The 13,751-nt window shown below is 42.2% G+C and overlaps 1 protein-coding gene across 3 annotated transcripts in view; it reads right to left on the bottom strand.

The window, feature by feature from the left end:
- Positions 1–13,751, bottom strand: part of WDR82 (WD repeat domain 82) — a 98,574-nt gene that overhangs the window by 44,499 nt on the left and 40,324 nt on the right. For all 3 annotated transcript variants that reach the window (XM_085863507.1, XM_085863508.1, XM_085863506.1), the window contains 3 exons: positions 3,710–3,826; positions 3,382–3,537; positions 3,030–3,099 (listed from right to left, as the gene is read on the bottom strand). In XM_085863507.1, coding sequence (XP_085719633.1) covers positions 3,030–3,099; positions 3,382–3,537; positions 3,710–3,826 — 343 coding nt within the window. The remainder of the gene's footprint in view (positions 1–3,029; positions 3,100–3,381; positions 3,538–3,709; positions 3,827–13,751) is intronic.

Here is a 13,751-nt window from a genome sequence, read left to right as displayed (position 1 = left end):
TTCAGTAGTCCACTGGCGGTGCTTCATGGCCCAGGCAACTCTCTTTTTCTTATTTTGCCATCTTAGCAATGGCTTTCTTACTGCCAATCCACCTGTCAAACCTGCAGCTCGAAGTCTTCTCTTCACAGTTGAAACCGAGACTTCCTTACTTCGACCAGTGTTAAGCTGTGCTTGAAGCTGCTGTCCTGTGAGCCGCCTATCACACAAGCTGTTGACTCTCAGAAATTTGTCTTCCGATTGTGTTGTAGATTTGGATCTGCCAGACCTCTTCCTGTCAGAGTTTCCTCCAGTTTCCAAGTGCCTTTTGATGGTGTAGGAAACTGTACTCACTGACATCTTGGCTTTCTTTGCAATTTCTCTGAAAGAAACACCTACACATTTGAGGGTTATAATGGTCTGTCTGTCTTCCTATATTAATTGTCTTTTTCTCGCCATTATGATAGCAATATACTACTTCCTGCAGTGCAATATTGTCCAAATAATGCTTCAGAGGGTGCAGCAACCCAGTCTGTTCCAACACTGCTTTTATACAGACAGAGGGTTTGTTACTAATCAATAAAAGTTGGGACACCTGTAGGAATTGTTTGCATCAACTTTCAAGGCTTAATTTACTTCCATTGCTGCAGAACAGCTGTCGTTGCTAAAGGCCCGGTCACACCTTGACGTTTTAGCCAACGTATGCCGATTTTTGAATTTTTTTTCTAAAACGCTGGCAAACGTTGAATACGTTATGGGTAAGTTTTGATAACATTAAGAGCACGCTGGCATACGTCGTAGTACGTTGCCATAAGTCGTTGTACGTTGGCTTTAAACGTTGTACTTTTCGGTTGTCCTCAAATTTTTTTATGCTTGAAATTTCACGACGTATGCCGGCGTATGACTCAGACGTTCCGCTACGCTGGCCACAAGTTGTAGGCACGGTCTGCGATCGTTGACAGACGTCAACACATGCTACTTGTAAGTTAATCATAAGTTGAGACACGCCGAGGTAATGTTTAGCGTACCCGAAACTTATTTCTAACCTATGATTAACGTGTTGTTGCAACGTTACGCGATCGTTGACACACATCGACAGACGTTACTTTTAAGTTACTCATAGGCTGAAAGACGTCGGTATAATGGATCGTCCTTGCGTCAGCGTCCACGGCCACGGCCAGGACACTTATTTGCAGCATTCTTCAAACTTTTCTTCGGCATGACGAGGATGTTCACACTTCGATGTCTAGCTTGGCTATGATTCCAATTGTCTATCGGCAGCGTCTATTTAAAATAGTCGAGTTTGAGCGTTTTAACACGTTCAGAAGAAACGCTTCAAATTTCCAAACCCCAGCGTCAAAAAAAATAAAAATAAAAAAAAAAAAAAACAAAGGCGAGTGACAGCAATTTAAATCGTTCATTGTAAACAATGAAACTAGCTGAGTGGTACCATTTCAAAGTCGTTGAGTGTAAAAAAAAAATCCAATTGTTGAGCGCAAGCGTCTACTTTCAATAGTGGAGATGCAGCCATTTAAATCGTTGAGTGGCAGCCTATGAACCTACCCGTGGACACGCGGACGCAAGGACGATCCATCATAACCCACACCCTCCCCCTCACACCCACCTACTACTGCCAACATGAACAAACTACTACTAATACTAATACTAATACTAATACTGATACTGATACTGATACTGTTACTGCTGACATGGACATCAACTCAAAAAGGAACTCGAAAACACTGTTGGGTTCCCCTTTTATGAGCAGCATTTTTATATACCAATTCCCAAAACCGCTGGGAACACGCCTTTATATGGCAGTTGTAAGCGAGAAACACATTCATTTTTTTTTTTTTGTCGACCGGAAGACGTCATTGGAATACGTCTACATACGTCGATATGTGTTGGGACTACGTAAAGAATTGGTTCAAAGCACGTCAGACATAAGTTAGAAATAAGTTTCGCGTAAAAAAGACATTACCGCGACGTGTTTCGACTTATGAGTAGCTTATAAGTAGCCTTTGTGGATGTGTGTAAGCGTCCACATATCGTGTGTAAAACTTATCCTCATCGCATGCGGAACGTGTGTCATACGCCGAGCACGTCGTAAAATTTTGAACATGTTCAAAATTTCTTGACGTACTCTACTTACTACGACTTATGATAGCGTATTTAGCGTTCTACTCACGTATACCAAACTTACCCATGCCGTATTCGACGTGCCCCCAACGTTTTAGACACATTTTTCTTAGGTCGGCATACGCTGGCAAGATCGCCAAGGTGTGACCGCGATTTTGACCCTTCCATTTCTACGGCAGTTATGATTCGAATCGTTGCGAGTCAGCCTTTTAATAGGCTACGTCACGACATCGTCGGCGATGCGTGCAACGCGCTATGCCTAAGTTAGACTATCATTGGGTATCGGTTGTGAAGGCCGACAACAGGTTCAGCATTCGTTGGTATAAGTTATCTATAACACAACGAAACGTTCTGTGTAGTTACCAATGCGTTACACATAAGACCAAGTCGCTATGAATACGTCCGAATCTTTTAAAAAAAACATCAAAAGTTCAACGTAAGCCAGCGTTTTACATACATTTTAACACGTTGCCATCGCTGGCTAAAACGTCAAGGTGTGACCGGGCCTTAAACCATTACTTGTTCAGTGAAAAGGGCCTTTTTTAACAACTCTGAAATTTGCATTATTTTTCAGTTTTTGGTAACCGAAACTTTTTTTTTAACCTCTGGCAGTTTACCGCTTAGCTTTGTACCATTTCAGGTTATTCACTGGACTTGAACTGCTTAAATTTCAGTAAAAACTGAAAAGTGGGGGTGTTCTAAAACCTTAGACCGGTAGTGTAAGCAGTCAGTAAAACAAAGTGAATTACCGACAACCAGAGAGGGACCTCTTGGCCAACATAACCAGGTCCTGCTGTGTATACTTGTGAATAACCTCATGAAGTACTAAGCTTCCCAGTACTCCAACAAGGACAAGGTGGTCATAGTTTTGTGTGGATCTTTATTACAGGCTTGCATTAAAATATTGGACTCACCAGTCATGACAAACTGCGAATCTGGTGTAAATGAGGCCTCCAAGGTGATTCCTTTATTGTTCATGTGACCCTGGAAAGAAATGAGTTTGGGAGAATCAAGAACAGAAAATAGTAGGATGCATGTGCATCAATGCAATAAAAAAATTAATTAAATCAGAGGGTTAAGCCACATATTGTGCTGAGAATTCCCAACTTTAAACTTCCACGAGAGCTACAAGTCATTGTGCGGCATTTTCACAGGTACGGCGGTTGCTCCTGGTGAGGACGATACAAGTTGCTCCTGGTGAGGCACAGGAAGGCAGGGTGAAGGTGAAAGGTTAACGAGAAGTGAAACGTGCAGAGAACGTGTTACCGTTAGTGTCTGGAGTGGATTTCCTTGAAAGGCATCAACCAAACGCAAAAGACCCCCGTTGGTGGCGATCAGGATGTACTTTCCGTCATTGCTTATCTTGAGACCAGTCCAATCACATGTGCGATCTTGCTGCAGTCGGAATGTGGCAAAAGGACCCTGTGAAACAACAGGTATTTTTTTTATTGGTCACCCTTCTGAGGACTGCATACAAAAAGCCAGGATTGGAGAAGACAATGCTGGAAAGATCAAATAAAAACACCAATGCCTTTAGCCCAAAGGTCCACAGAATAAATAAATAAATAAATAAATAAATAAACCTCCCTCTTACCTTGTCAAATGACCTCAGGTCATAAAGCTTTATCATCTCCGAGTTCAGACCAGCCGCAAAAATCAGGCCTTCGGGATCAAAGGAGCACACAGGTCGTCCTTGCAAGTACATTAAACCCTTGGAAGAAATAATAAATCCATAAATTTCGTTTTGGTCAAAATAAACAAACAAACATACAAACAAATAAATAAAGCACCATACAGTCTCCTGTCCACAAGATTTCTGCAGCCCTCTGTCACCCTGCTGGGTAAGCCCAAAAACTTGCTTACCAACCGATTGAACCACCCCTCGCGCACCCAAAAGTTTTACGAGCACCATTATTTCGCTTTCAAGATTCACATTCATACAGGGTCTGGTGATATATCAACATACCAGAATTGTAATTCTGAATAAATCAGAAAACCGAACCCCCCCCCCCCCCCACCACCAAACAAAAAAACCCCTAAAAACCCAGTATACCACCAATAAATCGAAGAATGGTGTTTACAAACTGAAAATACCGTACATGATCTTAAAAGCTTTGATGCACCCGGCATCTCAGCGACACATAGAACAGTAACAGTGGAACGTATGATGTCAAGACGTACCAGGAAGTCAGTACAGTGGGATTTAACTTTAAAACCTCAGCATCCGAGCTTCGTACAAGCAATGGCGTTGATCTTTGTCGTCGTGGCTGTTTCTAAAGCAATTGCCAATTAGGTTATCTATATGAATCAGGTGTGCTTTAGAAAGCCTGTGCTGAGTCGGTGATCCGCGATAGTTACCCAAAGCTGGCGTTAGGGGAGAGCAGACAGGGCAGTTGCCCGGTGCCCCTGACTATTCGGGGGTCCCTAAAAATGTTTTAAAATACATTTCAAAACTTGTGTTTGTCAACTGTCATTTCTGTCAGTTAGCTATTGCCTGAGCTTATGCTCCTGAAAGCCCCATCACACCGACACCGTTCGACACTGTCGCAATAACGAGAAAAGATAATGATCCGCTTCTAAAGATGAGTCACCATGATTTTACATTCACAAAAAAGCACTCATTATGTCATGTAATTGTATGATGTTGCTGGTGGCATTTCAAAATTGGGAGCAATCATGTGCAGTCTGTTGTGCTTATTTTTACCTCTGCCACCAAAGGTGAAGGAGGTTATGTTTTCACCCCTTTTGGTCTGTGTTTGTTTATGTACAAGATATCTCAAAAAAGTTGTGGACGGATCCAGATGAAATTTTGTGCACAGGTTGGGTCTGTGACAAGGACGAACCGATTAGATTTTGGTGAAGATCCGGATCCAGATCCAACAACTAGAATTTTTTAAGTGCTTCTTTTCACCATTGAGAGATAGGGCCAAAAATGATATATAGCACAATATCTCAAAAAGTTGTGGACGGATTTGGTTGTGTTGTGCTCCAGTTGTGCTCCACTAAGTGCCATTCAAGTATGAAAGGTGTAGGGGGGGGGCACCACATAATCAGCTCTGTCCCGTGCCCCCGATTGGCTAACACCGGCCCTGCGATTGCCATACCAATACTAATCTTGCATTAAAAAGTAAAACAAAATTGTTTTTAAGACAAGTTAGAGTTGGAACTTGGAAGTAAAATAACCGTTGTCCATTCTCGTTGTGGTCAGTGGCAATGGCGTTTTCAAATGTAAAGACTGCAAGGTCTTGGTTAAGGTATCTGATTCCTGTACGAACAACCTTCGACACCACGTAAAGCAGCATCACCCCGTCCAGCACACTGCCCTAACAGCGAAGGGAAGTGCTCATGTCGAGTCATTGTCGACAGAAGGATATCGAACTGGCACTTCGGAGGAGGTGACTTTGTCTTCAGTTGCTGCTATACTTGAGAGGAGGACATTGTACCACAGGAGGGAAAAAAGTGGCGAAGTGTGACCGATGCCGTCACTTATTGCATAGCAAAGGACTGCATGCCAATGAGGACTGTTGAGGCACCTGGGTTGAGGCACCTCCGAAACGTGATGGACCCCAAGTCAATCCACCCAACGAAACAGGAATGAGCATGGCCAATGTCGAGTACATCGCCAGCACCACCGACATGTGGTCGTCTCATGGAACGACCGTGCATGGGCTGCACAATCCACTTCATCGATCCCCAGTGGCAGCTCCACAACATCGACCTCAGCGTTTTGTGTTCCCAAGGATCACACGTGAGAAAACATCATGAACGTGATGACTGACATGCTTGACCAATGGGTCTGGATTACAAACACCAAATGTGTGTGATGACAGACAATAGGACCAATATTATCAAGGCGATGAGGGAACTTGAGTGGCCACATCTCACCTGCTTCGACCACAACCTTCATCTGGCCATAACGAACTCCGACTCGGCTAGGAATGGTGGCATTCACCAAGTGTTGAGGACAATGGCGATGGCACACAGCAATGTAGTTGTTGACACACAGCAACAGCACAGTTGCCAAGTTCCACACAAGTTGGAAAAAGAAATGTGATTTGTTTGCTGCCCAAGCCCAGACCCGAAAGGATGAGCAAGCCCTTATCTCTGACTGCATCACATGGTAGGGTTCCACGCAAGCTATGATTCAGTGACTGCGAAACAACGAGGATGAAATCATACAAGTACTGGTCGACGACAGGAAGACTTCACACCTGGACCTGAAGTAACAGGACATCGCTGTTCTGGAATCACTGACGAAATGATGGAGCACTGACGTCATGCCAGGGAGCAAGCATGTAACTGTCTCCAGCATGAAAGCCATGCTTGTCAAGTTGGATGAACATGTGCTGGAAATGGAGGAGCCAGATGACGAGCCTCCTCCAGAAAGCTTACGAGTCAACAAACTGTGAGCCAACAAAAGGAATGATCTGGGATCTGACTACATATCAGAGGGCAGAGTGCTCATCCTCAACACGAGTTAGTTTTTGGATCCCAGATTCAAGACATCATAACTTACATCTGAGGTAAACGTCGTAACAGCATTGGGTATTGCGCACGTCACCGAATGCCTGCTCGCAGACAATCCAGACATCATGGACGATCAACTCCATCCCACGGCCAGGACACCGGCATCCATTGACCCAGTCGACGACTACGAGGAACCCCCGAGGAAGAAGTGCGTGACGTTCGGATCATGGTTATGGTTCGGATAAAAAAGGCACCCACCAGAACAAAAAGGATTGCTCTCCTGGAAGAGATAGAGTTGTGTCGGATGATTCCTTGTGTCGACACAGACAGTGATCCATTAGAATGGTGGTGTGACCACGTCAAGGACTGGCTCAACTCGCAAAGAGATGCCTTTGCATCCAAATGACCTGCTCACCTTCTGAGCGACTCTTCAGCAAGGCAGGACAAATAATCATCCCCAAGGAAGCACACAGCTCAACCCAGACAAGGCTAATATGCTTGTGTTTTTAGCTGCAAACCTGTGAGTGTGAGCTGGTATAGAATACGGATCTTTATCACTTTCGGAATGACCTGATGAAGTTTCCCATTGCATTGAAATTACAGGTGATTTGGTGATGTCATTGAGATTGCCAAAGCCCGAAAGTCGGAAATATCAAATATGTATCAAATGAACATGACATGTCATGATCACATGACCGAACAATGTTCCGTTCATGTCATGTGGTAATTTTGTGAAACTTATACAACTAGAATGGGTAGTCAGTAGAGCGCATACCTTCGCCAACGCTACATTTTGCTCCCCTCCCCCCCCCCCAGAAACCGTTGATTGTGAAGGTATTTAATCCCATACCACATCTGCCATCTCATATGTGTTATGATGGCTTAAAAACATTAAATTTCCTGTGTCATATCGTATATCACAAGATTGGGCATTGAATTCACAATATTTTGGCATTGGTTGCATGCAAATTGGATTAAAAAATAAAAAAAACCAAATAAATAAATGAATAAAAATCGACCACACTATGGCAAAATGACGATTTTGACCTTTTCATGACCTCGACCTTGACCTTTGTACTCTTAATTTTGTAATTGGTATTAGAGTGTGGGGAACAGAACAGTCAACATTTTGGTGTTGGTTTCATGCAAATCGGATAAGAATTGACCGTGTTATGACTAAAACCGCACATTTTGCAATGTCGTGACCCCCCCTGACCTTTGACTCCCAACCGCGAATAAGGGTTATTACATCATTGTGTCATGTCACATATCACAAGATGGTGCATTGAATTCTGAACATTTTGGCATTAGTTGCATGCAAATTGGATACAAATTGACCGCGCTATGGTAAAAAGACGATTTTGACCTTTTCATGACCTTGACCTTGACCTTTGACCCGATCGCTCCCAAAATCTTATCAAATGGTCCTCGGATAATAACCAATCATCCCACCAAATTTGCTGCGATTCAGTTCAATACTTTTGGAGTTATGCGAATAACAAACAAACACACACATTCACAAATAAATAAATAAATAAATAAATAAATACACAGCGATCAAAACATAACCTTGGCAACAAAGTTTGCGAAGGTAATAAACATCATCCGATTTCCATTGGCTTTGTTACTCACGATGAGGTCCGCATGTGTCTTTTGTTATCTCATCCACAACTGAGTAGATTCACTAAAACGTGCTTCACTTGTGATTAAAACAATAAAACTCCACCACTAGTTGGTGAACGTCGTCTGCTCAACATAAGTGTTCTTTTGCTGATGAGTGATGCTGATAAAGATACATGACAACAATTAACTAACGAGAAAGACCAATCAGAGATTGCAGATCCTCACCAGGACTTGTTTTGTGTGGTGTATTTTGTGTGGCGTTTGTGTACTGGTGTGTTACATAACGAATAAGAGGCATAACTAGAACTGCCACTTTATAAATGCTGGCAGTGATGACCGGATACCAAGACGTCCCACTTTGATTGGACACCCGACCCTGACCCATGACGTTTTTCATTATTATTCAATTTAATCTGGAATGGCAACAAATTAATTCAATTCAATTCAAATCAAATGGAAGACCAAATAGGTACAGTCCTGCATTGGAGTCATCAGAAGGAACCCGAACAAGCAAAGGGCAAAGATGAAGTCATCAGGAGGAACCTGGATAGGATTCACATTTCAGCTGCTACTCCTCCACCCTCAAACCCATCCAGGCACAGCCAAGTGAGCTTTATTAAAAAAAAAAAACCCCAAAAAAACAAAACAACCCACATCAAAAAAATTAATAATTCTGGCTGCCAGACCATGTGTTCGATCAAGTTCAAATTTAAAATGTGTATTCCCCATCACTACGAGATCACAAATGTGAAGTTTCACACTGATTGATAAAGCGATTCCAGAGAAAACATTATTTAAGATTTTTCTTCAATCCAATATTGCTGCCAAACCATGTGACCTATGACATAAGCATCATAAAATCATTCCACATGAGTAGTCGCAAATATGGTGAAAATTGTCTCAATCCGACAAGCGATTGCGTATAAAAACACGAACGTTCTGTGCGGGCAAACAGACAAACAAATGGATCCAAATGCAATATCATCTCCTTTGGCGAGGGTAACAAGGTTTGAATATAAATGCGGACACAATTATACGAAGCGTGGAAGCACAGTGATTACACAAGTGACAAGAGCAAAGAAAATATTAAAAAATTAAATGGTCGTAGTTCATGAACTGGTCATCATTTGCGTTACAGGGTCAAAATATTCAATTTTTCAGTTTTATCTGTGTTGATAGACATCACCAAGCTACATGCACTTGTGTGAAAAAATTAAGCAAAAACCACTAATTAACGGCGAATATGGTATTTTTAATTATGAACTTTAATGGATAATGCATTACAAGGAAAAAACATTTTCGCGTTTATCTCGAATTCACCCTTTCTGAGTAAATTGGATGTGGACCAGTTATCCTTTGGCCGTTTTGGACAATTCAAGTGCCAAATTAATCCTGAGAATCTGCTAGATACATAACTATGTAAAGATATTTACTAGATCTCTTTTAGGAGTTTGTACATATTGGTCAGGGTTTGCTGAATAATAGCGAGTTGAATAATCAATTTTGCATCATGCAACAGCAAGTCCCAAGTGTTATTCACCTAACAAAATAACAGAATAGATTAGATTAAAGCTTATTGATTGAAATAAATTGAGTTTATTCCAAATTTGACTCACCACATCCACCGCCTCCACCACATCCGCCGCCTCCGCCTGTTTACTCCACCCCTGACTTGTATCACTTATTTGCCTGTTACACAAAAACTATTGCATATTTTTTATTTCTGTTTTTTCCACATTAAACTCGACAAAATTACCTTTTTCTCATACTGAGATATCTAGATATCTGTGGTTTTTCTGGTCTGTAGTCAAAGTGGAAAGTGTATGTTTTGAAAAACATGTAACAACTCCGCCTTTTTAGGGTAACCAGTTCATGACCTATGACCAAATGTAAATATTGTTGGGGCCATGGAAATTGGAAATGGAAGTGGACCTCCAAGCATTCAGATACACATAGTGGTTCCCAGAATAAGATGAGTCTTCAATTTGTGTGCAGACTGCAGAACAGACTTCCAGATGCTGCCCGTTGTTTAGAGGGATGGGGGAGGAAAATGGCGTTGAGTTTAACATGTTTCATTCCCCGAAACTAAAAGTTGGGGAATGAAAAGCACGTTTTATTCCTCAACTTTTAGTCGAACAATCCATCTTTCAATTCCTCGGGCCTTCATCTATCAATCCATCTTTAACTTCAGCTCCCCATCCATCGCCAGTCTCACACCCTTTGGCTTCCAAATAGTAACTCCTCAGTCCTCACGATCCTGCCCTTTTTGCCTTTCAAACCCCACAATTCCCATGGGAAACTTCCCTCACCTGAATCCACCCGCACGTCACTCCATCTCAAACCCCTCCCCTCGTCCTTTCACCTCCAAACCCCCACTTCACACCATCCCCCCACCACCATGTCATGAATAGAAATTACCCTATTAGCTCAGTATGAGTCCAATTTCCCCATAACCTCATTACATATCGACCAAAATTTACAAAGGATCACTCAGTGTGTGCAAATCACCGTGGAATGAAATAGATTTCTTTCTTTTCTTAAATCATTTCGTGCAAAAGTCCCCAATAAGCCTGATCATTGGCACGACGACTATCCTCATTGTGTGAGATAAGCAACAGCTGCTCCCTGCTCGTAGGGTGGAGTTTTGAACATACCCGTTATAGCGGCATACCGAAAAAGGAATATAAAAAAATAATGCGTATTGACTAGATATACCGAACTGCGATAGTGATGCCAACAATGAACAAATCGAAGAAAGGTGTTTCTTAAATATACCATACATGGAATACAGTATGTAAAAAGCTCTGATGGAGTCGTCTACACCTGGAACAGTGCAACATACGACGTCAAGACGTACCAGGAAGGAAGTGCAGTGGGTTTTAACTTTCAACCATCAGCATCCGAGCACCGTACAAGCAATCGCCTTTTTCTTTGACCTCGTGGCTATTTCTAAAGCAATTGCCAAATGATTATTTTATAAGAAATCGGGTGTGCTTGAGAAAGCCTGTACCGAGTCGGTGATCCGTGGTCATCCCGATATGAAGCGATCCACAAAAGTCATACCGGTACAGTGACCCGTGATAGCGATGGATACCGGCCTGTGCCGATGACCAACACTGATCTCGCTTGAAAACAAAATCATTTTTAATACAAGCAGAAGTTAGAAGTAAAATAACCATTCTCATCATGGGGGGAAAAAAGCCACATGTGGGAAGACATTGAAAAATTACCGTGTGTCAATGATGTGTATGTCACATATGAATACGTAATGGACATTGTGTATTTTTGGAACCTACGTAAATAAAATAAAAAAAGAATTTTTTTTTTTGCCTTTTCTAATACCAATATGCCGGAATGAGCCCAACGGTATATCGATATCGGAAAAGATCGATACCGACAGAGCCAACATTCATACCAACTGTGCTCCTCCAGATATAAAATCATCATGCAACCAATCTTTCCCTCCCAACTCCCAACCCTCCAAACTTAATGATGCAGCAGCTGCCAAAAAGGACATCTCAATTTAAAGGCCCGGTCACAACTTGACGTTTTAGCCAACGTATGCCGATTTTTGAATATTTTTTCTAAAACGCTGGCACACGTTGAATACGTTATGGGTAAGTTTTGATAACATTGAGAGCACGCTGAAAAACACTGCCATACGTCGTTGTACGCTGGCTTTAAACGTATTTTTTGGTTGTTCTCAAATTTTTTTCATGCTTGAAATTTCACGACGTATGCCGGCGTATGACTCAAACGTTCCGCTACGCTGGCCACAAGTTGTATGCACGGTCTGCGATCGTTGATAGACGTCAACACATGCTACTTGTAAGTTAATCATAAGTTGAGACACGCCGAGGTAATGTTTAGCGTACCCGAAACTTATTTCTAACCTATGATTAACGTGTTGTTGGCACGTTACGCTATCGTTGCCACACATCGACAGACGTTACTTTTAAGTTACTCATAGGCTGAAAGACGTCGGTATAATGGATCGTCCTTGCGTCAGCGTCCACGGCCACGGCCACGACACTTATTTGCAGCATTCTTTAAACTTTTCTTCGGCATGACGAGGATGTTCACACTTCGATGTCTAGCTTGGCTATGATTCCAATTGTCCATCGGCAGCGTCTATTTAAAATAGTCGAGTTTGAGCGTTTTAACACGTTCAGAAGAAACGCTTCAAATTTCAAAACCCCAGCGTCAAAAAACAAAGGCGAGTGACAGCAATTTAAATCGTTCATTGTAAACAATGAAAATAGCTGAGTGGTACCGTTTAAAAGTCGTTGAGTGTAAAAAAAATCCAATTGTTGAGCGCAAGCATCTACTTTCAATAGTGGAGATGCAGCCATTTAAATCGTTGAGGGGCAGCCTATGAATAGCAAACCCCACGTCACCGGCAAAGATAAACTGCCGCACGATATGGATAAGTTAGGCTATCGTTGGGCATAGTTTGTGAACGCCGGCTTCACGATAATTATTCGTTGGTATATCGTATCTATAAGTAATCAAAGCGCTCTATGCACATTATTAGTTCATTGTGCATTTGTCCAACCCGTTATGAATAGACCTAAATCGTAAAAACAAGCTATAGCTCATTGTTGAAAAAGCCCCATAAAAAATTAGCCGCGAAGAACTTCGAACAATGGTGAAAAGATGTCTCCTACCCGTAGACACGCGGACGCAAGGACGATCCATCATAACCCACACCCTCCCCCTCACACTCACCTACTACTGCCAACATGAACAAACTACTACTAATACTAATACTGATACTGATACTGATACTGTTACTGCTGACATGGACATCGACTCAAAAAGGACTCGAAAACACTGTTGGGTTCCCCTTTTATGAGCAGCATTTTATATACCAATTCCCAACACCGCTGGGAACACGTCTTTATTTGGCAGTTGTAATCTAGAAACACGTTCATTTTTTTTTTTTGTCGACCGGAAGACGTCATTGGAATACGTCTACATACGTCGATGTGTGTTGGGACTACGTAAAGAATTGGTTCAAAGCACGTCAAACATAAGTTAGAAATAAGTTTCGCGTAAAAAAGACATTACCGCGACGTGTTTCGACTTATGAGTAGCTTATAAGTAGCCTTTGTGGACGTGTGTAAGCGTCCACATATCGTGTGTAAAACTTATCCCCATCGCATGCGGAACATGTGTCATACGCCCAGTACGTCCAAAAATTTTGAACATGTTTAAAATTTCTTGACGTACTCTACTTACTACGACGTATGATAGTGTACTTTAGCGTTCTACTCACGTATACCAAACTTACTCATACCGTATTTGACGTGCCCCAACGTTTTAGACACATTTTTCTTATGTCGGCATACGCTGGCAAGATCGCCAAGGTGTGACCGCGATGTTGTCACTTCCATTTCTAAGGCAGTTATGATTCGAATTGTTGTGCGTCAGCCTTTTAATAGGCGACGTCACGACATCGTCGGCGATGCGTGCAACGCGCTATGCCTAAGTTAGACTATCGTTGGGCATCGGTTGTGTAGGCCGACAACAGGTTCAGCATTCGT

The sequence above is a fragment of the Eptatretus burgeri genome, chromosome 18 (assembly GCF_056783735.1).
Source record: "Eptatretus burgeri isolate ZD-2024b chromosome 18, Ebu_testis_v1, whole genome shotgun sequence".
NCBI classification, from domain to species: Eukaryota; Metazoa; Chordata; class Myxini; order Myxiniformes; family Myxinidae; genus Eptatretus; species Eptatretus burgeri.
The sequence above is the reverse complement of the archived record's forward strand: the minus strand, read 5'-3'. Positions and strand labels throughout refer to the sequence as shown.